At 35.8% G+C, this 27,962-nt stretch overlaps 1 protein-coding gene across 1 annotated transcript; it reads left to right on the forward strand.

Annotated features, from left to right (window-relative positions):
* Positions 1 to 22,178: 22,178 nt before the first annotated feature.
* LOC114041038 (olfactory receptor 4P4-like) lies at positions 22,179 to 23,123 on the forward strand. The gene has a single exon (XM_027859237.1). The coding sequence runs from the start codon at positions 22,179 to 22,181 to the stop codon at positions 23,121 to 23,123; it is 945 nt and encodes a 314-aa protein (XP_027715038.1).
* Positions 23,124 to 27,962: the final 4,839 nt, after the last annotated feature.

The following is a 27,962-nucleotide window of genomic DNA, read 5'->3' on the forward strand; positions in this document are numbered from 1 at the left end:
TCTTATGATTGTCCCAGTTGTTAATGACCCCTCACTAAAGTTGTTTTAAATTTGCTGTGCTCATAGCTTATATTTGTTAGTGAATCTATTGCATCTCAATATAATACTTCTGAATGGGACATTAAAGGTTGAGAAGGGTTAATGTCAAGTAGAGGAGTGTATTTGAGTCCCATGAAACCAAGAGTATACAGCATCACTCCACTGATAGTAAATAAACAGTAAGGAGCACATACAGGCCTGTACAGAGCAGCCCATAAGCATCGATGAGAGAAAATGGTAGAAGAATTCAACTGAAGATAAAGAGTGTGAATAGAAAAGGGAAAACTTTGGGAACAAATTCCTGAGTTTTCTGAGGAGAGTGTGGATTAACACCTCAGGAGACCACAAATGGGGAAGTAGATTTGTTTGGGATTTAAGGGAGTGTTTCAAACTCCTGAATTGGATATAATGGCTAATTTAAGAATTGGAGAAGTTTGATTACTCTTAGAGAAAGTGGCTGTCATACAACAGGTAAATCTGGATACCTAAAACACGTCTAAGAAGTCTAGGTTTGTGGTATGTTTTGATTTACTGGTCAGTGAATCAATCAATAAACATTTCTTAATCATCTACTATGGGCCAGGCACCATGCTATGTATTGGGCATATATAAAAAAGGGGGGCAATAGATAATCCCTATGCTGAAGGAGCTCTTAGTCTAATGAGGGCAATAAGAAGCATACAAATATGTACAAACAAGCCACATGTAGGAAAAATAGGAAATAAGAGAAAGGAAGCATTAGAATTAAAAGAGGTTGGGAAAAATTTCCTTTAAAAGATGGGATTTTAATTGGGCCTCAAAGGAAACCAGGGAAGGTAATAAGCAGAGTTGAGGAGGGAGAATATTCCAGGCATGAAAATTCTGATCCGATAAATTTTATCAGTCCCATCCCCTAGGTGAATTGGCAAACACATGAAGCAGATGAGAGAGAGGGAGACAGAGACAGAGACAGGGACAGAGAGAGGCAGAGAGAGACAGAAAGAGAGACAGAGAGAGAAACAGATTCTGGTGTTTCTCCAAATACCCTTTTCAATGTGTCTATAAGATTTCACACTTAGCATTAATATAAATTGTCAAGTGAAATTAATTAATTGGTGGACCCTGATGGTTTAACTTTATATTTGTATCTTTATTGAAAGTTAGTGTACTTCCAGCACTGATTAAGGAGTTTATCTTTTAGGAATTGGTTTTTGAAGATATCAGCTGACAGACATCTGAGAGCAAGAGGGGTAACATAACAGATCTCTCCTCTAGTAATTGGAAGGAATAGTAGAAAAATAAGATTATGAAAAGCTAATATGAGAGGAGAGGGCATTAACAATAATGGCAACTTAGCTTCACTTCATGTTAACCTGTTTTTAGGCTCATTCTTGGTATAGGAACCAAGTTTTGGGGCATGAGGTATGTGTAGAAAGAATACGAAATAATATTAAATCTCTTTAATTATTATTGTCCTAAATGAATCATTCAACAAAAAAAATAAAGGTTTCCTATTTTCAAAGAACAATGCAAAGAAATGAAGGAGATACAAAAATTTAGGCAGCAAGATCTGTTTCTCATCTCTGATGAGATATATTTAAAAGTAGTATTTATACCAGAAATTTTGTAAGATACTTCATTTGGGTACTTATATCTTTAACAGGAGACTAATCAAAATTATAGAAGTGTGGGGTATGTGGAGTGTTTAAGGAGAATTAGGTATGAGTGCTTGATAAGCCCTTTTCAGGGCTGCTCATCCACTTTTGGTATCCACCTTCACTCAACTCTCACCTGTGACACCAAGAAGCTTTAGCATGTACAGTGGCCACACTCTGATAAACCATCTTGGTGGGCAAGCTAAAACAAGTTAAGGGTAACCAACAGGCCTCAAACCTTCAGTGAGTTAGAGGGTGTCCGCCCCAAGCATGTGATGATTCTCCCCAGAGGAATGCAGAGATGAAAACAATGGGTTCCAATGGCCCTGAAGGCAGATAAAATGTGTGTGGAGCACTTAGAGCCTGGTCAGTCATCAAAAACAACAAGGTTGTCTATTGCATTCTGGGCCATTGCCAATCATCTTAGATTTTGTCCTGCTGCTTGACTGCAATGACTGAGGAAGAGAGAGTCTGATGACTTTGTGTAACCGGCTCACTTAAGTCCAATTTACTTACGTGTGAAAACATCATGCTTGATGTCATTGGTCCTCTTAAAAATGAAGGATTAATAACAATATGTGTATATTTACACACACACACGTATTTATATATGCACGTGCATATATGTATACATATATGTTATATATGTGTTATGTGTGTAAATGTTATACTTGAGAGTGGATATAGATGTGTGTGTTCTATATTACATATTTTCTTCCATATGTATTACACAGATCTTTTTTGGTTCCAGATATTCTGCATGGCATTCCTCATTTCTGCATTTCACAGTATGCATATGAGAAGATTCAGCAGGGGTTTAAGTACCGAATAAAACATTTTTTCTCCTAATCAATAACACTGGCACTGGGAGGGGGCACATAGAGGCAATGTAGGACACTTAGAACAGGACCACAGCCATGATGTGGGAGCCACAGGTAAAGAGGGTTTTGCATTCAACCTCTGCTAAAAACTTTTTTTTAGGTTATATAACATGACAAAATAAAATACCAAGAAGACCATAAAGATAACCACGTAATCACTCCAGAATTAGCACGTACTAAGCTACTGTGATATGTGTATCTGCAAAATCAGGTTTCAGGAGGGCTTCTACATCACACATGTAATAGTCTATCAGATTAAGACCATAGAACATCAACTTGAAGATCATGACAAATGGGCAAAAGAATGACAAATGCTACCCCACCCTGTGAGGGACTGTTAGAATTTGTATATGCAAAGAAGGCTCACAAGGTACTGCCAAATTATTATGAGATGTTAGGGGAACTAGCCTTAGCTGCAGTACAAAGGGCTGTCCACTTGTCTGGACAGCGACCTTTACTTTACTAGAATTTTGAACCTGGACAGCGAGAAGCCATTATGCAAACCTATTGGTCTTGGGCACATTGCTCCCAATGGGACGAGATAAGTCCTCATTCCTCCTGTCTGCTTCTCCCTATGCTAGAGCAAATAACCTTAGTACCACTCCAACGAAAGGTTATGGGAGAACCTGTTCAAGGCTCAAATGTTTTCACTGATGCTACAAAAAACTATAAGGCCTCTATTTATCATGAGGCCTCCAAGGAAATAACAGTATTCGAAACCCCCTATGACTCTACCCATAAAAATGAGCTCTTTGCCATCCTCCAGGCTTGCCGTAAATATCCTGAGCCTATAAACATAATCTCTGATAGTCTATATGCAGTAAAGGTTCTTAAATGCATAGAGGACGCCGTCCTCCAACCTCATAAGTCCACCATATCCTCTCTCCTGAGGTAATTACAGCAAATTTTGTTGCAGCGAAAAAACCCCCTTTACATTCTCCATGTTTATTCTCATCAGTCCACCTCAGGAGGCATTTTTGAAGGCAATGATGTAGCGGATCGTGCTTTACAGTGCTCCCTACTGCCAGTCCTCACCCCTCCTGAACAAGCCCATGATTTTTTACACCTACCAGCGAGCTCCCTGAGATGCCTGTATGGTTTAACTCGCGAATAGGCTCGACAAATTGAGGAGATGTGTGCGCTGTGTTCCTTTTCTCCCCCCTCCACCCAGTAAGGGGATTAACCCACAAGGTCTTTTTCCCAATGACTTGTGGCAAATGGATGTCACTCATCTTGGCCGTGTCACTATCCATGTCTGCATTGATACTTTTTCCAAATTTATAATGGCCACTGTATCCAATAAGGAGAACACCCCATCAGTTATTAAGCATCTGCACCATTGTTTTGCCTCTGTGGGGATCCCTCATGTCATTAAAACTGACAATGGGCCTGCCTATTTATCTACACAAATGACTGCCTTTTTTATATCCTTTGGCATTAAGCATGTTACAGGGATCCCCTATAACCCCACAGGTCAGGCTATTGTTGAGCGAGCCCATCGTACCTTGAAAGCTACCCTTAGTAAACAAAAAGGAGGAGTAGGAGGTCGGGGCACAGGGCGGTGGCCTACCCAAGCAGATGTGGATAAAGCTTTATATACATACAATTTTCTCTGTCTAGATAGAGACACGTGCCTATTCCCTAGCATGCTACAGCTAATAACACCACCCACTTGTAATTCATCTGGCCCCTTAAAAACAGCACTACATGCACCATCCCTTAACCAGAAAGTCCTCTGGAAGGACGATGAAGGAAACTGGCAAGGCCCATCTGTAGTGTTGTGGAGAAGGCCGGGGTATTTATGTCTTACAGATTCTGATGGCCACAGCCGCTGGGTACCAGAAAGAAGAACAAAACGAGTTGAAGAAGCCCCGGGAGAGATAACAAGGATGGGAGAAGAAACACAGTCAACAGAAAATTCAGAGAGAGCAGAAAGAAAAGACAGTTAGGATGTCTAAACTGAGTAAAACTGTTTTCACTTTTTGCGCGATCAGGACTTTGCCACAGGTTGCGTCACCTCCAGTGCCCTGGGAGACATGAGAGAATGGCTGGGGCACTTGGCGTTGGCAGCATCCATCTTCAAGGAGTTCCAGATACAGGACTTATATAGTGGACAGCAATTGCTTGCCTCAAAAATAGAGGAACTGGCCAATAAATTCGCCCAAGCCCTCCAAGTGCAGGCTGATATTGATCAGCAGCTGGAGGAGCAGATTCAAAAAAGTAGCATTGGCTACTCAGGACATTGGGAATGAACTTATGTGGCTGGGAATTGAGACAGCAGTTGCCATGTGATGGCTGATATTGATCCATTTCTGTAACACCCTTAAACCATAACGCCACTTGCGACACCGTTTCACAAAGCATAAATGACACTCTCTTTTCTTTTCTATTTGATGTAATGTTACCTGTGCCTTTCCCAGATCTAGGCTACAAATCTTTCCTCTGTACTCCAGGCTTTGCGGGTGTTAATTAGACTGGCACGGTACATATCTGACACTTGGCACCAACACGAGACTGATGATATTGTTCGTCACCTTAGTGATTGGATTAAGCATATGTCTTTCCCCATCCCCTCCTTTGTAACCCATTGGGCATTTATAACTCTTTTTGCATTTATACTGTTACTGTTACTGTTACTACCCACTATATTAGGAGGTTTTCTTAGGATTTTTAGAGGTTTTATAGAGGCACTCAGAACCGAAGGCTTAGTATGGAGACCCCATCTCCACCCCTCTATTAAACAAAAAGGGGGAATTTTGAGGGACTGTCTGATGTTGGCAGCTACCAGGTTGAGCGCTGTGGCAAGAGTAGGGTAGAATCTGGGTATTTTGGAAGTCGAGGCAGGGGCTGTGGTAGGCAGAGTCGTGGTGAACTGGGATGGGCTGGATACGGAGAAGCCCTGAGGCAATGGGCAGTGCTTGTGAGATAAGCTGGGTACAAGGAAGTAGCCGGAGCTTGAGCTCCTGAGGCAAGGGGCGGTGCCACGTGGTAGTGGGACGGCAGAGGACTGAGTTCCTTTTGCTTAATCCCCTCCCTATATGCAACCTCATCCCCAGACGCCTCTTGTGACCTTCCTGACTTCCTGGGTCCCTTTGTGCAGCAATGACCCAGACCCCTCCTCCCAGTGTCTGAGTCTGACTTCCTAGGTCACGTACTCTTGTCTATGCGCCATTCCCAGATGCCTTCTCCCTGTATCCCTAGCCTCCTATGTCACTTCCTCCCCCTTGGTGTGCTAAACTCAGACAGCCCCTTCCGGTATCTGACCCTACAATCATTGGCTACTATGCGGGCTGGGGAGGAGGGGCTAGGTAGGTATTTAGGAACAAGTGTGGTCAGATCACGCAGGCGCTCTCTCTCCTGGCTGCTGCCCTGTTGCTCTGGCCTTGCTGCTTGGGCTTGCTATGATGACTTGCTGTGATGGCCTCTGAATAAAGCTCTGGTGTTGGCACCTCCCGATGGCTCGTCTCTGTGTGGTTATCCGGCAGAGGACCGAAGACTCAAGTGTGAGTAAGACTCTGGTAGTGTGCTCCTTATAGGAGGAGTGGGTACAGGCCTGCGGCCGGCAGGAGGTCGGCCGGCGGCCTGTACACCACCCCAAGCAAGCACCATCAATATAGGACATCTCTGACAGGTCACAATTACCATGTAATGCAAATCGCAATGTATCAATAAAACAAAACAAAACAAAACAAAACAAAACAAAAAAAAGATTCCAGTATGAACTATTCAACCCCAGCCAGTAAATAAACAGTAAGGAGCTGAATCATACAACTCCTGAAGGAGATTTTTTTTTTCTCTTGGCAGCTAAATCCCTTACTAGTCTGGGGAGTATGGTCGATGTATAGGACAAATCCAACAGGGATAAATGGAATAGAAAATAGCACATGGGTTGCTGCATCAGATGCCTACATGTGATAGTGATGAAGATAGGATTCCCCATGAAGATTGTACCATAGTACAGCATGAAGATGATGCAACTCATTTTCTACATCAGTACCTTCATCAGGAGTCCCAAGAGAATCAATTCAGTAGCATTGTTTTGAATCTCCATGAATTTAGAATAGGTGATTGATATTCAGAAGAATCTTAATTCATCTGAAATGACATAGATGTAAATTTGTCAATTATTTTACCTTGGCAGTTTCTTATGAATATAAAACCCAACTCCAGATAATTATAGAAAATACAATTGTATTACTAGGCATGTTCATTCTTCATGCCTTTAATCAGGAGATCTCAGGTTGTGTCAACATCATTCTACACATGGAACATTTTCTGAAATTAAATATCTGTCTCATTGTCCTTGCCACTCAGTTACTATCCATTTATAGTCTCACTTTCAAAAGCATAAAATGATTATGAAGAGATGATACCCAAAAAGTCTATTAAATATAATACAATTTCATTAAAGTTTGATTATGTAAACCTTTCAATAGAAAATTGGATAGATAAGTGGGCAAACTCAATATTTTTTTCTTAAAAAAAGTCCTTAATATAATTATTCTGTTTTAGCAGATGTTTGCATTGGTCTCATTGGACCTTGAATGTGGGCATTGAAAGAATAAAATATGTTAAATTTTTTGTATGATAACGTTTCTAAAGACCATTAAAATATGGAAACGGAAGATAAGTATTCAGGAAATATTTTCTAAAAAAAAATTTCCCCTAACATAGTTTCGTGGGGTACAAAGACCCTTATCAATGAATCGGAGACTCAGAGATATTAGCAAAAAGAAAAATTCATTTATTAGCTTTCCGAGAAAGAGCTCCCTCAGAATACCAAAAATTTGGTGCTGACTGAAGAAAGCAGAGGTGTGTTCAGATCAACAGGTTATATAGGTCCTAGCACAATCCCCTTCCTCAGGGCTCATTAATGCAAGCTCTAAGGGTGCAATCTATTCATGGCAATCTACCCTAGCAACAAAGAACAAGGACACTTTTTACAACTTGCCTGGAGACAAGAGGTTTTCTTTTTCTTTTTAGAGCAAATAGTTTTAGAGAGGGAGGAGGAGGTTTGATAAAGTTGAAAAGCATGTTTCTTTTCAGGGTCGACCAGCTGCAGGTGTTTCAACAAAACAAGAAGCAATTAACTCCCTGAGGAGGCTTCATTACTGAGAGATTCTCAGAGATCATTTGTCACATAGTCAAAGAATCAATGAGGGTATTAAAGACTTCCAAAAATAAATTAAACAAAAACAAAAATTCAAGTGAAGGCAAAAAGGAACTCCCCAAAGTATCTAAAAGCAGGGTCACATGCAGATTCTGTGCAGTGACAGCAGCAGCAGCAGCAATAACAACAATGAAAATCAAAAAGCACTTTAGGTAGCTTCCATACCTATTCAAACAAACTAAAGGTACTTCGTATGCCTCAAGAGGATTTCTAGGCACAATCTTGCTGTGGTTAGAGAAAGAAAGATATGAAGGGAAGATATTATGCAGTAGAAGTGAAAGGGTTTTGGGTATTTCAGAAAAAAAACCCAACAAAACCTATGTATCTCACTTATGAAACCGTTGACCTCGTTAGGAATGGATAAAGATTTTGTTAATCATTTGGGCAATTTCAACAGAAGCATCAGGAGAAACATTTGGCCAACCCAAAATTATGTGAATGGAACAAATTGGAGGGAAGTTTTGGCAATTTTCTTTGCAATTTTTTAACTCTATTTTCTTTGTCATTCTACTCTTACTTCCCCTGGATATATTCCCTTCTTTCTGATATACCCCAGTTCCAAATCACCTCATTTAATTGATTTCAAAGAAGAAGAGTGTACAGACTTAGTGAATTTGATGACTAGACAGATAACTCTTTTTTTGGTGATTTCGATGATCTTTTACCATATAACTAGAAGTGCTGAGTCAAAACCATTTTTCCTAATATTTTCATTTTTTAATTCTGATTATGATTACACTGTTACCCCCAGGCAAAGCCCCTGCAAAATAAATGGTCAAAGGCAGGATATCAATGATGAATTAGTAGTTAATAGGAAAAGAAGTGGATAAGGGGAGGGAGAGAGGAAGAACATTATTAGTAACTATTATTAATGTAGATGATAAATCCACTTAACAGGAACTAAGAAAGGTAAAAATGCAGATAGAGAGTATCAGGGAAGAAGAGCTGGTTGTTAAATTATTATTTATTATTACATTTTCAAAAACTTAATCTAAGAATTGATGAATTTCTCTTATGAGACTTTTTTTTTTTGTCCTCACTTGTGTGGAATGGAAACGCATGAGACACTTGTAAAGAAAAGACTATGTGGGGAGCTAGGTGGTACAGTAGATAAAGCACCAGCCCTGGATTCAGGAGGACCTGAGTTCAAATCCAGCCTCAGACACATAACACTCAATAGCTGTGTGACTCTGGGCAAATCACTTAACCCAAATTGCCTCCTTCAAAAAAAAAGAAAATACTATGTGCCCTTGTTTAGAAAGTTAGTTTATGTTATACATGTTTGGTTCAATTAAACAAATATATGAAATATATTGAAAACATATGATAATAGATTTTTTTTTAAAGATGGGAATCTAGAGATGACTGACTCCAATCCAATTTTTTCATTTGGCAGCAAATAAAACTTAGATTCCCTAAGAAGTAATTTGATTTACCAGGGTCACACAGCCAGCAAGTTGCTCAAGCTGGGATTCATATGCAGATTTCCTGGATTCAGATTCAGCACTTTTTGTACTGAATTACTCTGTTGGCTCTAAAAAGGGGAAAATTATATCTTTAAAAGGGGAAAATGTATGGCTTCATATGGGAAAATCTCTAAATGCATATAACAACAAAATAAAGAACACATCAAGGAATTGAGAATGCAGTTAAAATATAAAACTAGAAAAATGAGAAATTAAAAACCCCCAATTAAACATCAAATTGGAAATCCTGAAAATCAAAGGAGTGATTAATAAAATTTTTAAAAAATTGAATCAATAAATTAAACTAGGACCAGTTTTATGTAAAAATATAATACATAAAGCACTGGTTAATTCATTTTTTTCAAAGGAAGAATTAAAAAAAAAAACAAATTACCAGTGTCAAAAATGAAAAGGGTAAAATCACCACCAATGAAGATAAAATTAAAGCAACTATTAGGAGCTGTTGTGCCAATTATGTGCCAGTAAATCTAATAATCTAAGTGAAATGGATGGATACACACACACATATGCATGTATGTATATATACATATAAATGCATATACACAAATGTGTATATACACACATGCATATACATATATACATATGTGTATATGCATATGCATACATATATATGTATGTACATATATGTACATACATATATACATATATGTATGTATATATTGGGGCAGAGCCAAGATGGCTGAAGGAAAGCAGTGACTGTCTTGAGCTCTCTCCCAAAGCCCTCCAAATACCTATAAAAAATGGCTTTAAACAAATTCTAAAGTAGCAGAACCCACAAAAAAGGCAGAGTGAAACAAATTTCCAGCCAAAGACAGCCAGGATGGTTGATCGGAAGGGAATATCGCGCCGGTCAGGGAGAGGAGTGCAGTTTGGTGTAGGCACACAGGTCCCAGCAACCCTGGAGCACGCCTCAGAGGATTGAATTGCGGGCAGCTGTGGCAGTTTCCAGACTTCTCAACCCATGAATGGCAAAGACAACTTAGAAGGTCAGTGGGGAAAGTCTGTGATTGCTGTGAGAGAGGAGCTAGGTATCAGCAAGTCTTGAGAGCTACGGCTTTTCCTGAGCTTCAGGCCCACAGACTGAGGGGGAATCTAGTGGCTGATCAGAGGGTCATTGCAGGGATCTCTTTGTCAGTGCTGAGGCAGGAATCTCTTGCTTTGCCCATACTTGGATCTGGGTTACAGTTCTGAGGGGTGGTCCTGGGGTGGGGAGGAGTGCAGGCATGGTGGAGCTTGTTGTGGTGGAGGAGAGAAAACAACTCGCCCCTTATCACACTACCTTGGAAGAACTGAAAATTTACAGGTCCCTAGAAGTGCCTCTGAAAACAGCTGTACAAACCCCTGAAGCTTGGGACAGTACACTCTTCACATTGGAAGCAGACTTTTACCTTAACAAAGAGTTTAAAATTTAAGTAATTGGCCAGGATCATGAGTAAGCAGCGCAAGAAGAGTCAGACTATATTATCTTAATTTGGTGACAAAGAAGATCAAAACATACAACCAGAAGAAGACAACAAAGCCAAAGCTCCTACATCCAAAGCCTCCAAGAAAAATTTGAATCAGTCCCAGGCCTTGGAAGAGCTCAAAAGGGATTATGAGAAGCAAGTAAGAGAAGTAGAGGAAAAACTGAGAGTGATACAAGAAAATCATGAAAAATAAGTCAACAGCTTGCTACAGGAGACCCAAAAAAATGCTGAAGAAAATAACACCTTAAAAAATAGACTAACCCAAATGGCAAAAGAGGTCCAAAAAGCCAATGAGGAGAAGAATACTCTAAAAACCAAAATTGGCCAAATGGAAAAGGAAGTCCAAAAGCTTACTGAAGAAAATACTTCTTTAAAAATTAGAATGGAGCAAATGGAAGCTAGTGACTTTATGAGAAATGAAGATACTGTAAAACAAATCCAAAGGAATGAAAAATTAGAAAACAATGTGAAATATCTCATTGGAAAAACAACTGACCTGGAAAATAGATCCAGGAGAGAAAATTTAAAAATTTTTGGACTATCTGAAACCCATGATCAAAAAAAAGAGCCTAGACATCATCTTTCAAGAAATTATCCGGGAAAACTGTCCTGATATTTTAGAACCAGAGGGCAAAATAGAAATTGAAAGAATCCCCCAATCTCCTCCTGAAAGAGATCCCCAAAGGAAAACTCCTAGGAATATTGTAGCCAAATTCCAGAGTTCCCAGGTCAAGGAGAAAATATTACAAGCAGCCAGAAAGAAACAATTCAAGTATTGTGGAAACACAATCAGGATAATGCAAGATTTAGCTGCTTCTACATTAAGGGACTGCAGGTCATGGAATATAATATTCTGGAGAGCAAAGGAGATAGGATTACAGCCAAGAATCACCTACCCAGCAAAACTGAGTATAATCCTTCAGGGGAAAAAAATTGTCGTTCAGTAAAATAGAGGACTTTCAAGCATTCTTAATGAAAAGACCAGAGTTGAATAGAAAATTTGATTTTCAATTACAATACTCGAGCAGAACATGAAGAAGTAAACAGGAAAGAGAAAATCATAAGAGACTTATTAAATTTGAACTGTTTACATTCCTGCATGGAAAGATAATATTTGAAACTCATGAGACCTTTGTCAGTATTAGGGTAGTTGAAGGGGAAAAAATTATATGTAGGTACATATAGATATAGATAGATAGAGGTCACAGGGTGAGTTGAAAATGAAGGGTTCATATCTGGATAATAAAATTAAGGGGTGAGAGAGGAATATACTAGGAGAAAGAGAAAGGGAGAGGTAAAACGGGGTAAATTATCCCATAAAAAATCAGAAAAGAAAAGGCTCTTACAGTGGAGGGGAAATGGGGGAAGGTGAGAGGGAATGAGTGAATCTTACTCTCATAGGATTTGACTTAAGGAGGGAATAACATACATACTCAATTGGTTGTGGAAATCTGTCTTACCCTACAGGAAAATAGGGGGGAAGGTGACAAGAGAGCAGGGGGATGATAGAGAGGAGGGCAGATTGGGAAAGGGATTAATCAGAAGCAAATACTTCTGAAGAGGGTCAGGGTCAAAAGAAAGAATAGAATAAATGGGTGGGTGGGAGAGGATTAAGGGAAATAGAGTTAGTTTTTCACAGCATGTCTACTATGGAAGTGTTTTGCATAACTGTACACATATAACCTATATTTAGTTGCTTGCCTTATCAATGAGGGTGAGTGGGGAGGGTGGAAAGGAGAATATTTGGAACCCAAAGTTTTAAAAACACATTTAAAAAAATGTTTTCACTTGCAATTGAGAAATAAGAACTACAGGAAATGGGGTACAGAAATCCATCCTGCCCTACTGGAAAATTGAATGGGAAGAGGATAAGAGAAGGGGGGGAGATATAGAATGGAAGGCAGACTAGGGGAAGGGATATTCAGAATGCATGCCATCTTGGGGTGGGGGGAGGGGTGAGATGGGGTGAAAATTTGAAACTCAAAATCTTGTGGAAGTAAATGTCAAAAACAAAAAAAAAATAAATAAAAATTACCATAAAAAATGAAAAGGGTAAATTCAACACCAATGAAGATAAAATGAAAGCAACTATTAGGAGCTATTGTGCCAATTATATGCCAGTAAATCTAATAATGTAATTGAAATGAATGGATACACACACACACACACATATATATACATATACATGTATATATATACTGTGTACTTTTGTGTCTATGTATCTACATGTATAAGCATATGTATATGGGTGTATATACACAAATATATTATATAAATGTGTGTATATATATATATGTATATATACACATGTATGTGTGTGTGTCCCAAAATAACAGAAGAATAGAATACTTAAATAACACTAGTTAAGAAAAATAAATTTAGCAAGTCATCAATGAGCTCCCTAAGAAAAAATAACCAGGACCAAGACAGATTCACAAGTGAATTCTATCAAAAATTTAAAGAACAACTAATTCCAATATTATACAAAGTATTTGGAAAAAGAGGCAAAGGAGGAATCCTACTAAATTCCTTTTATGATACCAATATGACTTTGATACCTAATATAGGAAGAATAAAAACAGAGAAAGAAAACCATGCATCAATTTCTTCAATGAATATTGATACAAAAATATTAAATAAATTACTGGCAAGAAGATAAAAACAATATAACACAAAGATTTCATACTTTGACTAGGTGAGATTTATACCAGGAATTCAGGACTGGTTCAATATTAGGAAATTATCAGTGTAATTGACCATATAAATGATAAATTAAACATAAAATAAATAAATAAATAAAACAAAATTGTATGATTATTTCAATGGATGCAGAAAAAAATTGACAAGATACAACACTCATTCATATTAAAAACACTAGAAAGCATAGGCATAAATGCAATTTTCCTTAAAACGATAAGTAGTATTTCTCTGAAACAATCAGTATCTGTTATCTATAATGGAGATAAGCTGGAAAGTTTCCCCATGAGATTACAGGTGAAACAAGAATGTTCATTATCACCACTATCATTAAATGTTGTACTAGAAATGTTAGCTATAGAAATAAGGAGAAAAATTGAAAGAATTAGAATAGACAGTCAGGACAACAAAATATCACTGTTTGTGGAAGATATATTGGTATACTTAGATAATTTCAGAGTATCAACTAAAAAATAGTGGAAATAACAATCACTATTGTTATGAGACCCATAAAATAAGCACTTATAAATCATTAGCATTTTTATATATTACCAACAAATTGCAACGGCAAGAGATAGAAAGAAATTTCATTTAAAATAGCCATAGGTGATATAAAATAATTGGGAATATACCCACTAAAACAAATCCAGGAACTATATGAACACAATTACAAAACACTTTTCCCACAAATAAAATCAGATCTAAATAGTTGTGAAACATATGAATTGTTCATCGGTAGGCTAAATCAAAATAGTAAAAAATGACAATTTTGGTTAAATTAATCTGCTTATTCAGTGCCATACCTATAAAACCATCAAAAATTATATTACAGAGCCAGAAAAACAGTAATAGAATTCATCTAAAAGAAAAAAAAAAGGTCAAGAATATTAGGGGAATTAATGAAAAAAAAACGTGAAGTAACATGGCTTAGCCATATCAGATATCAAACTGCATCACAAAGTGGTAATCATCAAAACAATCTGGTACTAAGACATAGAGTAATGGATCAGTAGAATAGATTAAGTACACAAATCAGTAGTAAATGACTACAGTAATCAAATGTTTGATAATCCCGATGATCCATGCTTTTGGGAAAAGAACTCACTATTTTGTAACAAAAAAAAAAAACTGCTAGGAAAACTGGAAAGTATTTTTGCAGAAACCATCTAGAGATCAATATCTCACAACATAAAATAATATAAGGTAAAAATGGATATAAAGTTTAAACAGAAAAAGTGATACCATAATCAGATTGGGGGAGCATAGAATAGCATACATGTCAGATCTGTGGATATAGGAGAGAAAAAAAAAACTGTCATCAAACAAGAGATAAAGAACATTACAGGATATTAAAAGGATAATTTTGATAACACAAAATTAAAAAAAAATTCAAAGAAAACCAATGCAACCAATATTAGAAGGAAAGCAGAAAAATAAGGGAAAAAAGAAAAAAAAACTTTACAGCAAGTTCCTCTGATAAAAGCTTCATTTTTATTTCTTAACTTATTTTTTCCTTAAATACACATCAAGAAAAGAAAAAGAAACATTTTAAAAACTTAAATACTAAAGAAAAAGAAAAAAACTGCCATATGTATGACAGATGGTGGGAGGACTCAAATTATTCAGCAAGAAATTTCCATTTCAAGAAATCCTATATAATAAATATTACACATTGTATTCCAAGCTGTCCATCTTTTTTTGCTTCCTTGTAAATTTTCTTTTATTTAAAGACATTTTTCAAATATATAGAGAACTGAATCAATTTTTTTAAGTATACAAGTCAGCAGTAAGATCCCCATAATACTCATCAAAAAATGAACAAAAAAAAACCTAGAATGAGAAGAAAAAGAGGTTATAAAAGTAGAGAAAACTGAGGCAGACACAGATGAAGTGTCTTCTCAAGGGTTATTAAAGCAGTAAAAGTATCTGAAGCTTCATGTATACTTAGTACTAGCTAGAGATACATGAAAGGACAAAGCATTTGGTAGTATTTTCTGGTAACTTGGATGAAAAAAGAAGTAGTTAAAGATGCAGCTACATGAAGCAGTGGTTAGAGCACTGAGTTTTCAGCCAGGAAGACCTGAGTTCACATCCAGTAATAAAAAATTAATATAATTATCATCTCAAAGAAATCCCCAAATGAAGACTCTTAAGAATATTAAGGCTCAAGTTCAGAGCTTTTACTTGACAGGAGGAAAAATATTGCAACCAGTCAGAAAGAATTCAAGAACAAAAACAAAATCCAAAGTCAGGATCTCACAAAACTTTTCAACCATCACCCTGATGGAATAGAAATCTTGTAATATTACGATCCAAAAGGCAAAGGATATAGCTCAGCATTAAGAATGACTTACGTGGACAATAATGAATAGAAGTCTACAGGGGGAAAATGGACCTCTAATGAAATAGAAGACTTCTAAGCATTCCCAATTAAAAGAATGGAGTTTCATAGAATCCTGAAGTCAAACCAGGAGATAAGAGAAACATAGAAGTTAAATATGAACAACAATGATAAGGGACTAAACAAATATAAACTACTTACATTCAAATATGTGGAAATGTTATATTTGTCCCCTTTGAACTTAATCATCATCAAGTGTTATTGAAAGTCCAATTGAAAAGAAGGTCTGTGATAGGTTTTGAATGTCTTGATGATCTGAAGAGAGGAATCGAAAGTGTGAAGACAAAGAGTACATTGGGGAGAGGAGAGGAGAAAAGGAGTATTAGGAACATTTCTCTCACATAATCAGAGTTCACAAGTCTGTATCTCTGCAAATAAAGTAGATGGGGAAGTAGATGTGGCTGACACTGAAGGCTCATTCTCATCTGAACTAGACAAAGGAGGAAGAATACAAACATTGAGTTCAAAATTGAGTCCAAAAATGACAATTTTGACTAAATTAATTTGCTTATTCAGTACCATACCTATCAAACCATCAAAAATATTTTACAGAGCCTGAAAAACAGAAATAGAATTCATCTAAAACAAAAAAAAAGGTCCAGAATATTAGGGGAATTAATGAACAAAAACGTGAAGTAACATGGCTTAGCCATATCAGATAATTGACTCCAAAACAACAACAACAACAACAACATATCTCCTAATAGGGAAATAAGAGGGAAAATGATAAAAAGAAATAAGAAATTAGAGTGAAGGTATATTAAGGAAGGGAATATTATTAAGCAAAATCAACTCTAAAAAGGTACAAAAATATTCCTAGTTCTTTTAAGCTGGTAATCTGAAGGCATGACCATAAATTGTGGAATGGATGAACAAGTAATTATACATAAAGGTGATGGATTACTATTGTGCTAAAAGAAATGATAAAAGGGAGGACTACAAAGAAGCTGAGAATGATTTGTTAGAAGTGACATGTGATGCAGCAAATAGAACCATAGAGCAATCTATACCATGAGAAAAATACTGTAAAGATAATCACCTTTGAAAGACTTAGGAAATCTGATCAGTGTAATGACCAACCACAATTCCAGAGGATTGCTGAGGAAATATCTTACTCACCTACTAATAGTCATATACAGATAAATATATAGATAAAACTATCTACTTTCAGATATATACATACTTATATATGCATATATAGAATTATGTACATATGTATATGTATATCAAATTCAGAAAATTTGCCTTCATTATGCATTTTGTATTTTTTCCTTTTTTATTGTAGTTTGGGATGGAGTAGGATGTGGGAAAATAGATTAAGGTATATTGAAAATGTTTTTTTTTAAAAGAGATAAGCAATAATAAGAATCTAGTATTAACTAATGTACAATGTCTAATGTGATTTGGGTAAAATTACTTAATCTCTCTAAAATATAGTTTTTTTCTCCTAAAATTGCAACATAAATACTTCTAAGTCTCTGTGATAATTAAGAGAAACAGTATAAAAAAGGAATCAGAAAGTATCTTACACTGTGCAGATTTGTACCGCTAACTGAAAGAATCCTTCCCTCACTGCCACCCTAAATTCTTTACAGAGAAATAACCTGGTAAAATAATGGGAAGTAAATGTAGCTCATTTCCACAGCCATAATAAATGTTTGTTGAATAGTTTCCTCCTAATAATTATAATAATAAAGAAGTAAAATTTCACAGATCTCTCTGTGGGAGAACTTCATCAGGAGAAAAGGGAGAAATTTAGGAAAAAAGGAACGAAATCTCAAATAGAAAGATGGAAGAGTAGATAGGATCAGCAAGTCTTGAGAAGAGTGGTGTATATAGGTTATAAAGGGTGTCATCTGAGGCAGTAAGTTATCTGGCTGATTGGAAGGTCATAAGAGTATATAAGGCCCATAGAAAATTAATCTCAACATAAACTATTTGTTCTTTGTGTTCTATTATTCATTGTTATATTGAGTAAATGATTTTGTAGGCTACACACATATACACATTTTCTAGTACTCTTTAGCAGTTCTGATGAAATGTTTCAAGTCATTCTGCTTTCCTTTTTTTTTCCTGTTTATGTATCTTCTTCTATAAATAGTAGTTAATACCTGAGGAGATTTTCTTCTATACATATCACCAATAATCTATAGTACAGGGCATGGAATTCATTTTTTCCTCTTCATTCTAAAATGATTTTCCCCAAATTAACTTGATTCTTTGCACTTATTATCTGATACAGCACAAAATTTCAAATTCAAAGATATAGTCTCAAAATCCTTTTGAGATGATCCACAGATTCTAAATATAAAACCAACAAGAGCAACAATAGATCTAATGACTTAGAATACACATATAGCCACGGTTCATCAATCTCCAGCCAGGTGGTTTTGGACATGTTTCTTTATTTCTCTGAGGCTCTGTTTCCTCAGCTGTAGAACAGGAGACATTTGATTTAATGAGCTCTAAAGTCTTTTCCATTACTAGTTTGTGTTCTTTCTGAATGCTCATCATAAAATTATTTTTACAGTATTTAAATTTGAAGTAAATGTCCCCACTACCACCACAACCTAACTAGGACTGTTGGGAGAACAATTTCCCAATTCCACAAATGCTCTGAAATTAGAGATTTGCTCATTTCAGGAATGATTGCTCCCTAGAGCCACCCTCTATATAAATATTGGCAAGAGTGTAGGATAGAAGGCAAATTGGAAATACCTCTGTTGCTGGCCCAGTTGATTTACTTATGGGCAGGAAGCAATGGCATTTGAGGACACTAACTGGCAAAAACACACAATTAGTTCTGAACTTGGGCTATTCAAGTCCTTTGATACAACATAGTCTTCCTTCTTAGATTGGTGGATAGACAGAAATAAATAGAGATTTTGCCTAATTGCAGAGTTCCTTGTAAAGAACTGATGACTAGATTGGTAGTTCAGATTGTGCTGAGCAATTTCATAGGAAATCACACCTGAAAGATATGTTGGATGCTAATGAGATATGTAAGTTTTTTAACCTTTTTCTATTTTATTTCTTGCTTTTTTTTTCTTTTTCTTCCACACAACAGTGAACCTTGTTATTTGATTGTAAAATGGTAACATGATTTTCATTAATGGAATGAGATATGATTTCTTTTTTGGGGAGCAAGGGTACTCAGTCTTAAAATAATAGGATTTAGAACTAGAATGTACCCTAGAAAATGTTTGATTCAATCCCTTCTTTTTAGATAAGGAAATTGAGACTCAAAGAGATTAAATAATTTCCCTAAAGCCATGCAGGTAGTAAATAATAGAACTAGAATCTTAATAGCACTCTTCAAGCTCTACATATAGTGCCCCTTTCATTGCATCATAATGCCTTAGCGAGGTACATTCTAAGGATTTTTCAAAAGGTGGTAATTTAAAGTTCAAGAACTAAGCTTAATGGACAGAAAAAGAGACCACTGACCAAGAAGTTAGGACACAGAATATCATCCACTCACCATATCACTTTAGAAAACTCATTTCCCTCATGTTCTACTCTCTCTTCTGTAAAGTGAAGACTTTTGACAAATATAGAAATTCTTGATGTTTTATGTCCTGGACCAATTTGGCAGTCAGGAAACATATAAATCCCTTATCACAATCATGTATGTTACTTACATTCACAATCAAAGAAAATTATTAATGTCATTTAGGTTAGTGAAAATAAAGTTGCAATTTTTCCTATCTAATTTTACAGACCACTAGTACCTTTTGGTTAATCTAAATCTATAAATTAAGGAAGGTGAGCTACATGACATAGCAAGAATTTTTAAAAAAACTGCAAAGTTTCCTCCGGGCATTTCTAGATAGGAGAAGAGGAAACTTAAAGTGTCAATCACAATCATTATAAGTACTTGAAATGCCGTTTCCTGGAAGAGATTAAACTTACTTTGTTTGAACTCAAATGACAGAAGTAAAAGTAATGAGGGGCAGTTGCAAAGAAGCAAAGCTAGATTTTATGTCAGGAGGAAAGTAATTACATCCTAATAAACAGAACTATATCAAAATGGAATGGATTACTTTGGGGAAAAAATGAATTCTTCCTTAAGTAAAATCATTAAGTAAAAGTTAGATGACAACTTGTTGAGGATGTTGTAGAGAATATATATATATATATATATATATTTCATGTACAAGCTGGATCAGATAAACAGTAATGGTTCCATCTAACTTTGAAATTTGGTGATTCTCCAATCCAAAGTACATTAGATGTTAAGCATATATAATGACTTTAAAAATGACAATAAAATTTTCAGATGAGGATTTATGCTTCCTTACCTGCTGGTATATATAAAGAGACTAGAACTGTGATTTAATTAATATAGCAAACTCTCAAATAAGAATATTCTCTCAACCTATGATAATTTGTCTACCGCCTCTAATTTTAAGTTGCCCAGAGTCACAAGGACAGAATGTGATGGAGGAGGGACTTGCTATCCTGATGAAAATTAAACACAAAATAAGGAAAAAAATGAATAAATAAATAAATTACAAAAAAACTTACTTTTAAAAAGAACACAAACATATGCAAACATTGCTTAAAGTAGAATAGAGTAGAGTATATTGCTGTTCAGTCATTTTAGTCATGTCCAACTCTTCATCACTTAATTTGGAGTTTTATTGGCAAAAATACTGCAGTGGTTTGTCATTGCCTCCTGCAGATCATTTTACAGATGAGGAAACTGGGGAAAACAATGTTAAAGACTTGCCCAGGGACGCACAAATAGTAAGTGTCTGAGGCCAGATTTCAACTCAGGAAGATGAGTCCTGACTTCAGGACTAGCACTCTGTCCACTGTACAACCTATTTTCCCAGAGAAGAGTACAGAGTGAAGGCAGAATTTTTGTCTTGTGTAAATGATATCAAAGACTTCAGACCTAGTCCTTAACTATTACTTTTTTTGTCTTATCTTTTTCCCTGTTTTATGTTCTGTTAGTTGTACCACACTCCTACTTAATGCAATATTCCAGATTTCTAATTCACAGGGAGTAGCCTTGTTTGTACTATTTTACTATCTCCAACAGATTTGAGCAAAATAACAGATAAAGTTGAAAACATATAAAAACCAAAGAAACATACAAAATATCAATTGTAATATTTAGTTGGTTGGTTTTACTATTTTATTGCATAAAACTGTTATAAAAATTAATCTGCATAATGCTGAATTTGATCTGCTTCTGAAGGTAGTGAGTACCTTGTAACTGAGCATCTTTAAGAGTGAGCTGGAGAAGCACTTATCAGAAATATTATAGGAGTCACTTTTACTCATAAAGTGCATAATCTTGATAAAGTGTCTGCCAACCCCGAGATACTGTGACTGAAAAAAAAATGAGTCGATATCCGTGATTCACACCTTATTTTATTTGAAACTCACAATGACCAGGTGAGGTAAGTACAGTAGGTATTATTTTCTTCCCTTTGCAGATGTGAAAACAGAGGTGCTGTCATTTTAGATGACTTTCTCATTGACCTTATGAACAAAATAAAACAAAACAAGCTAATAAGGGTTAGAGGTAGTAAATCACATATATACATATACATATACTCATATATACATGTGTGTGTGTTTGTGTGTGTTTAGAGACAGACAGAAAGAGATAGAGATAGAGAGAGAGAGAGAGAAAATCCCCCTTGCTACCTTGAGCTAAGCTAAGAGCTTAGTGAATAGTTTGCTTGATTTTATTTTACTTTTTCAACTCACTTTTACTGTGTTTTTGGATCTTCATTATCATCCTTTGATCTTCCCTCCTCAATCCCCATTGAGAAAGCAAAAACACAAAATGAATTACAAACTCACAGAATGAAGTAAAACAAATTCGTGCTTTGGCCATGTCTAAAAAAACAAACAAGCCAGCAAAAAACCTCATTCTTTACTCTTAGACCATTACTTCTTTAACAGGAGGTTGCTTTCATGCATAAATGCATTTTGTTGATTAATTTTTATGACATTTTAATATTATCCATACTCCTTAGAGTTTACTTGATCTATCTCAAAAGATTCTATGTTTCCTGCTACAGGAAGTATCCAAGAAGCAACTAAAAGGCCACTTGAGAATATAGAAATTCTTGCCCAGTTGTGGTTTAGATTTGATGATATCAGCCATTCCTTCCAATTCAGACATTCTGTAATCCTGTGAGTTAAATGATCAGAAATCATTGCTATTTCAAAAAGCTCCCATATGCCCTGCACATGGGATATTGAAGTGATACATCAAATTACCCACTCTGTAGATGTCAATGTTGTATTTGAGAACCTTTTTTTTCCATAATGTAATTCACACAATACTGATATAGCATTTCTGATGTTGTTTTATGTTTACTTTATTTTTCAGATAACTACTGGCCATCTTCTAATGTTTTTTTTTTGTTTATTTTTAAAGATGAACAATAAGAATAATGTCACTGAATTTATTCTCTTGGGGCTTTCTCAGAATAACCAGGTTCAGATTCTGTGCTTTGTCATTTTCTTATTTTGTTACATGGCTATTTTGATGGGAAATTTGATCATCATCATCTCCACAACATGCAGCCAGCTCAGTGAACAACCCATGTACTTTTTACTGACTTACTTGTCCTTCATGGATATTTGCTACACCTCCATGGTGACCCCTAAACTCATCAGTGATATGCTGGCTGAAAGGAAGAGTATTTCCTATCCTAATTGTCTGATACAGCTTTTCACTGTGCACTTCTTTGGAGGGGTGGAGGTCTTCATACTCACAGGGATGGCCTATGACCGATATGTGGCCATTTGCAAACCTCTCCACTACATTGCTATCATGAGCAGGGACAGGTGCAATGCATTGTTCTTGGCTGCTTGTGGTGAGGGGTTTCTGAATTCATTTGCACAGTTGCTCCTTGCTGTTCTCTTACCTTTCTGTGGCCCCAGTGAGATAAATAACTATTTCTGTGACATGTATCCATTGCTGAAACTTCCCTGCACTGATACCCACAGGTTTGGTCTTTTAGTAATAGCCAATTCAGGGATGATTGCACTGGTAGTTTTCATGGTCCTTATGGCTTCATATGGTGTAATCTTATATAACCTGCAGGCACAGTCTTCTGAGAGCTGCAAAAAAGTTCTATACACATGTAGTTCCCATATCACTGTTGTAGTCTTATTTTTTGGGTCCTTCATTTCACTCTTCATTTATATTAGACCAGCCACCACATTCCAGGAGGATAAAGCTTGGGCTCTGTTTTACACAATCATTGCTCCCATGTTTAACCCCTTGATATACACTTTGAAGAATTCAGAAATGAAAAATGCCATGAAGAAAGTGTGGAACAAAAGCATATTCAAGAGAAGAAAACAAATGTTCTAAAAAGCATTGCTGGATTTCACTATGAGCCTTGATGTAATGACTGAATAACAACCCATTCAGTACAAATGTATGAGAGGCTACTCTGAGGCTCACAGAAAAAGTGTGGCATGAGATGTAATGCTTAAAGAGACCTCAGATTTAATCAAGTCCACTACATAGGTCTTACCAATGAGAAAATGAGTCAGGATTAGCCAAATGACGTCCCTAAGGTCACACAACTGGTTTTTTGCTAGACTAGCATTTAAATTCCAGTTTCGTAACTTAGAATACAATGGTTTTACTCTGACATTGCCAAGCTTTTCTAAATGTTGATAAATCTTGATTACAAATTATTTCATTTGCTAGTGAGATTCTGTTCATGTATTGTCATTTTATCAATATATTTAATCATATAAAGCAAGTGAAAAAATCCAGTTACTGGAAATTTCCCTTTTTAAGTACTAAAATTAAGGGGTAGATGTATCTCAAGATAATTGGGTCTTTATGTCACTGTCTAATAATAGCTTGCATTTATATAGTAACTTAAGAACTTCAAAGCACCTTACATATATAATCTCATTTTATTCTCACAATAGCCCTGTGAGATAGGTGAGATAGGTGTCAGTATAATCCTCATTTTACAGATAACAAACCTGAGACAGAAAGTGTTTAAGTGAATTGTCAAGGGTCACATAGCCAGTAAGTATCTGAGGTCATATTTTAACTCAGGTCTTATTGGCTTCAGGTTCAGCATTCTATTGACTAGGCAATCTACCCTAATATTACTACTTCTGTCTTGTGCTTGTCTCCCCAGCAATATCAAAAGGAAGTAGTACTAGGTAATTAGACAGTGTTACTGGCATTGTAGAGTACTCTGATCTTTGTATAATCTGCAAAATATGTTAAATAAGTAAATATATATAATGTATATATAATCTATCATCTAATCGTATCTAACTATATCACTTAATATCTATCTATCTATTATTGAGGTCTAGAGTCAAGAGGAGTTTAATAGAATTTAATGTAATATGTTGTATGTTTGGGGGAGTAGTATTATTGTGTCTACATTAGTATGACCCTTCCATGAACCTTAGCTACTAATCTTTCTTTCTCTCAGCCATTAATCTTTTTCCTTAGGGTAAAGTGTACATGGATCAATTCCCAAATATTTAATAGTTTATTGTTCTTATTGTAAAATGGATTTCTTTTTAAAATGTTTTATATTCTTGATCTTTCTTATTATTATATGAAAATGCATCTATATACATATGTTTTTCACATGGATATATGTATATGTGTGCATGTTCATAACCACATACATATATTGCCTGCATATGAATATATATGCCTATTTAATAAGAAATATTAAGGATAAAAGACATTTTTAAAAGAAACCACAATTAGAATAAGAACATAAATACACACTATTAAGTATATGTGTACATATGTGTGTATATGGGTATGTGTGTGTGTGTGTGCATGTATTCTTGTAACTTTTACCATTGTGGAATACTTTCATTGTCTGCTATTTTTTCTAATTGAAAAACTTTGATTTCTTATCTTTGCTATCATGTCATCTTCAACTCAGGATGTTTTTAACTCCTAATTCTCAAAGGTAATATTCCTAATATGTTCAACATCTTATGGATATTGCTATAATTAATGATTCTATGTCAAGTAATTACAATATTTTTTCAGTATACTTTTGTATATAACTAAAATTTTTGTAACTTTAAATTGTGTGAATTTTATGATTAAAGATACATTTTATAATGATTTGAATAGCTCATTCATTAGTGAAAAAATCTATATTAAAGCTCACTATATGTAAGATACTCTGTTAAGCACTGGGGGAGGCAAAAAATAAAAAATAAAACCTGATGTACATCTTCAAAAAGATCACATTCTTATAGCTTAAGCAACATACACATAATACATGCATAAAATAATGTAAATGGAAGGTTATTTCAGAGTGAAGGCAGTGGCACAGTGTGAGGGACAGAAAAGGCCTTCTGTAGAAGGTTGGTTTTGAGCTTAATCTCCAAGAAAGCAAGAAGAGGTAGAACATTCCAGTCATACAAGAAAATGAAAGAAAAAGTGTGAAATCAAAAGACTCTGTGCTGTGATTAAAGAAAAAGCAACAAAAAAGCTAATGGAATTGGATCAGAGTATATGAGAAGAAAAGTAAATTGTAAAAAGTTTGTAAGGGTAGGAAGGGACCAGATTTTGAAAGGTTTTAACTTGATTTGACAGCTAACAGGGTTTTCTTTCTGAGTGGATGTGTATGACATGAGAAGATTTATGCTTTAGGAAAACTATTTTGGCATCTTAGTTAATGGGAATGGGGAGAGACTTGAGGCAGGGAAATCAACTAAAAGGATATTGTGATAATTCCAAAATGAGGTGATGAGGGATCAAGGAGGCAGCAATATTCATGCAGAGAGGTCATCCATGTAGGGGATGTTATGGGATAGGGGAAGGAAACCAATTCATGTGTTGCCTACTATGGTTAGGTACCATGCTAAGTACTTTATAAATATTGTTTTATTTGAAAAAATGGAAATGATGATACTTAGTAAAAGACTGTGTATGTGGGATGAATATTAATGAAGAATTAAGTTTGTGAGTCTTGGTCATTGAGAGGTAACTACAGAGTTTGGAAGAGGGGGACTTCTGTGGTGAAAGATGATAGGTTATGTTTCAGACATATCACATTTTAGATGACTCCAATATATTCAGTTTGATTTGTCTAATAGATGATTTGAGAATAGAGCTCAAGAGAAAGGTTAGGTTAGAGGTTAAGTTAGAGTTTAAGTTAAGCAGATCTGATAATGATTAGCATTTACATGGTAATCGAATTGATAAAAGCTGATGAAATCCAAAGGAAATCATGTAAAGGGAGAAGAGAGTGCATGGCAGACTGCTTGGAGCCATACATATTTATTGAGTATAAGCTGGAAAAAGATTCAGAAAAGAAGGCTTGGAAGGGAGTGGTCAGATAGGCTAAAAAAAGAATTATAAGTGTCATGAAATCCAAGAAAAAAATGAATATTCAAGGAAAGAGGGTGATCAATAGGAGCAAAAACTTAAGAGGTCAAGAATGATGGGAAGTAAAAAAGGGAACATTACATTTGACAACCAAGAAGTCATTGACAATTTTGAAGATAACAATTCCAGTTGAATGATTAGGTTACAAGTCAATTAGGTCACAACAATAATGTGTGTGGCCTTGGTAAAGTCCTTTCATATCCCTGTGCTATTCTTGTGCCCAATTTCTTTATATGTTAAATGAATGAATTAGGCAAGGGCTTTTTTTTTAAATACTCTTTCAAAACTATTTATTTAATTCTCAAAACCTACATTCTATCAGGAAACTTCAAAGCAAGTTTCAAATAATTGTATCAAAATGTACCTTCACGCAGTCAAGCAAGGAAGTCTCTACATCTGCAAATGCTTTACATGCTGTGCTTCAGTCATTTCAAACATAAATACCCTACAGAGACTCCCTCCCTCCAAAAATGATTCCTACTGAGAAGCAAGGTAGAACATGGTCAAGATCTGGTTTGCCATTTTCAGCTGAATAATATAAATCACAGTGATTAGACCAAGGTGGTTTTCACTAAACTTCAACTTGGCATTATTTAATTATCTCCAAGGAAAGCACTCTGATTTCCAACAGAATTCCTTCTGGGCTATGGGTACAGCTGGATAGCTCTAAACCAATCTCCATCCCTTTTAGTTCTCTGTTCTGATGCAGTTGAAGGACTGTAGCAGAAATAGAAATTGGAGCTGAGGAAGGACACCAGAAATCATACCTGAAATATACATGGTATAATTATGGGACATGTAAATTTTCAATTAGGGACTTTTTTCCTATTCCATTTCCTGCTCCCTCTACCTTACCTAAGATTATAAGATTTCAAATGCGAGTTGAGATATCCGATAGTTCAAGCCCTCCCTCTCATTTTATAAGTGAGGAAACTAAAGCTCATAAATGAAAAATGACTTGTGCAAGATCATTTTACTGGTAAGTCATGTCACATTATCTTTCTCTTATTCTCCTTCTTTTACACCTTTTCCTCCTTTGTAGTTTCCCACTCTTCATCTCCCTATTCTATTTCATTTATTTTTCTCCTCTTTCTTCCTCTGTACCTCTCATTTTTGTGACTTTACTAAGTGTCTATTATGTGCAAGTACTGTGTAGGCATTCCAGTAGGCAATCTATTTCACTAACCTGGATACCTGTTTTTCATTGAGGATTAGTTGGGTTTTTTAAGTGTAATGAAATCTTATAACCTGTTGAGATAGCCTACCTCGGAAAAACCCTGATTCTCTGGATCCTATTTCACATTGGTGGCAGTTTCTCCCATTGATTGGCTGTAAAACCAGAGCAAGCTGCATCTTTAAAACTGAGGAGGCCGAGACAGTCATGCTCTTTTTCCTGTTTCAGCATTTCAGAGGAGGTGAAGCTTCACCCCAGCATGGGCACCATGAGCTGAATGAACTATTGATTTGAGAAGGGGGGTTTTTCCTTCTCCTGCTCTCACTTTTTCCCTGTGGTCCTGAGAAATGGGTATAGGGTACTCCTTTTATTCTGCTTTATTTGCCCATCGCATATTCTTTAGTGAAAACAAACAAAAGGGGCTGAAGTCAATGACTACAGAATACCTAGATAGCTAAAATCCCATGAAGGATTCAGGAAAACCCTGGGAGAGTGATGAAATGTAACACTTCTTGGCACTCTGGAGCCTGGGTAGTCAGTGTTATTAAAGTACTGTTTATTCCTGAAAGTTTTGTGATACAAATAATTAGTTCTTAACAGAAAGGATGTAAAAGAAAAAAAACACAGATTAAAAT

This window comes from Vombatus ursinus, unplaced genomic scaffold (genome assembly GCF_900497805.2).
Source record: "Vombatus ursinus unplaced genomic scaffold, bare-nosed wombat genome assembly UNPS02014163.1, whole genome shotgun sequence".
NCBI classification, from domain to species: Eukaryota; Metazoa; Chordata; class Mammalia; order Diprotodontia; family Vombatidae; genus Vombatus; species Vombatus ursinus.

Excerpts from the sequence above, each read along its gene's own strand:
- LOC114041038 (XM_027859237.1), top strand. The coding sequence starts at position 22,179 with ATGAACAATAAGAATAATGTCACTGAATTTATTCTCTTGGGGCTTTCT.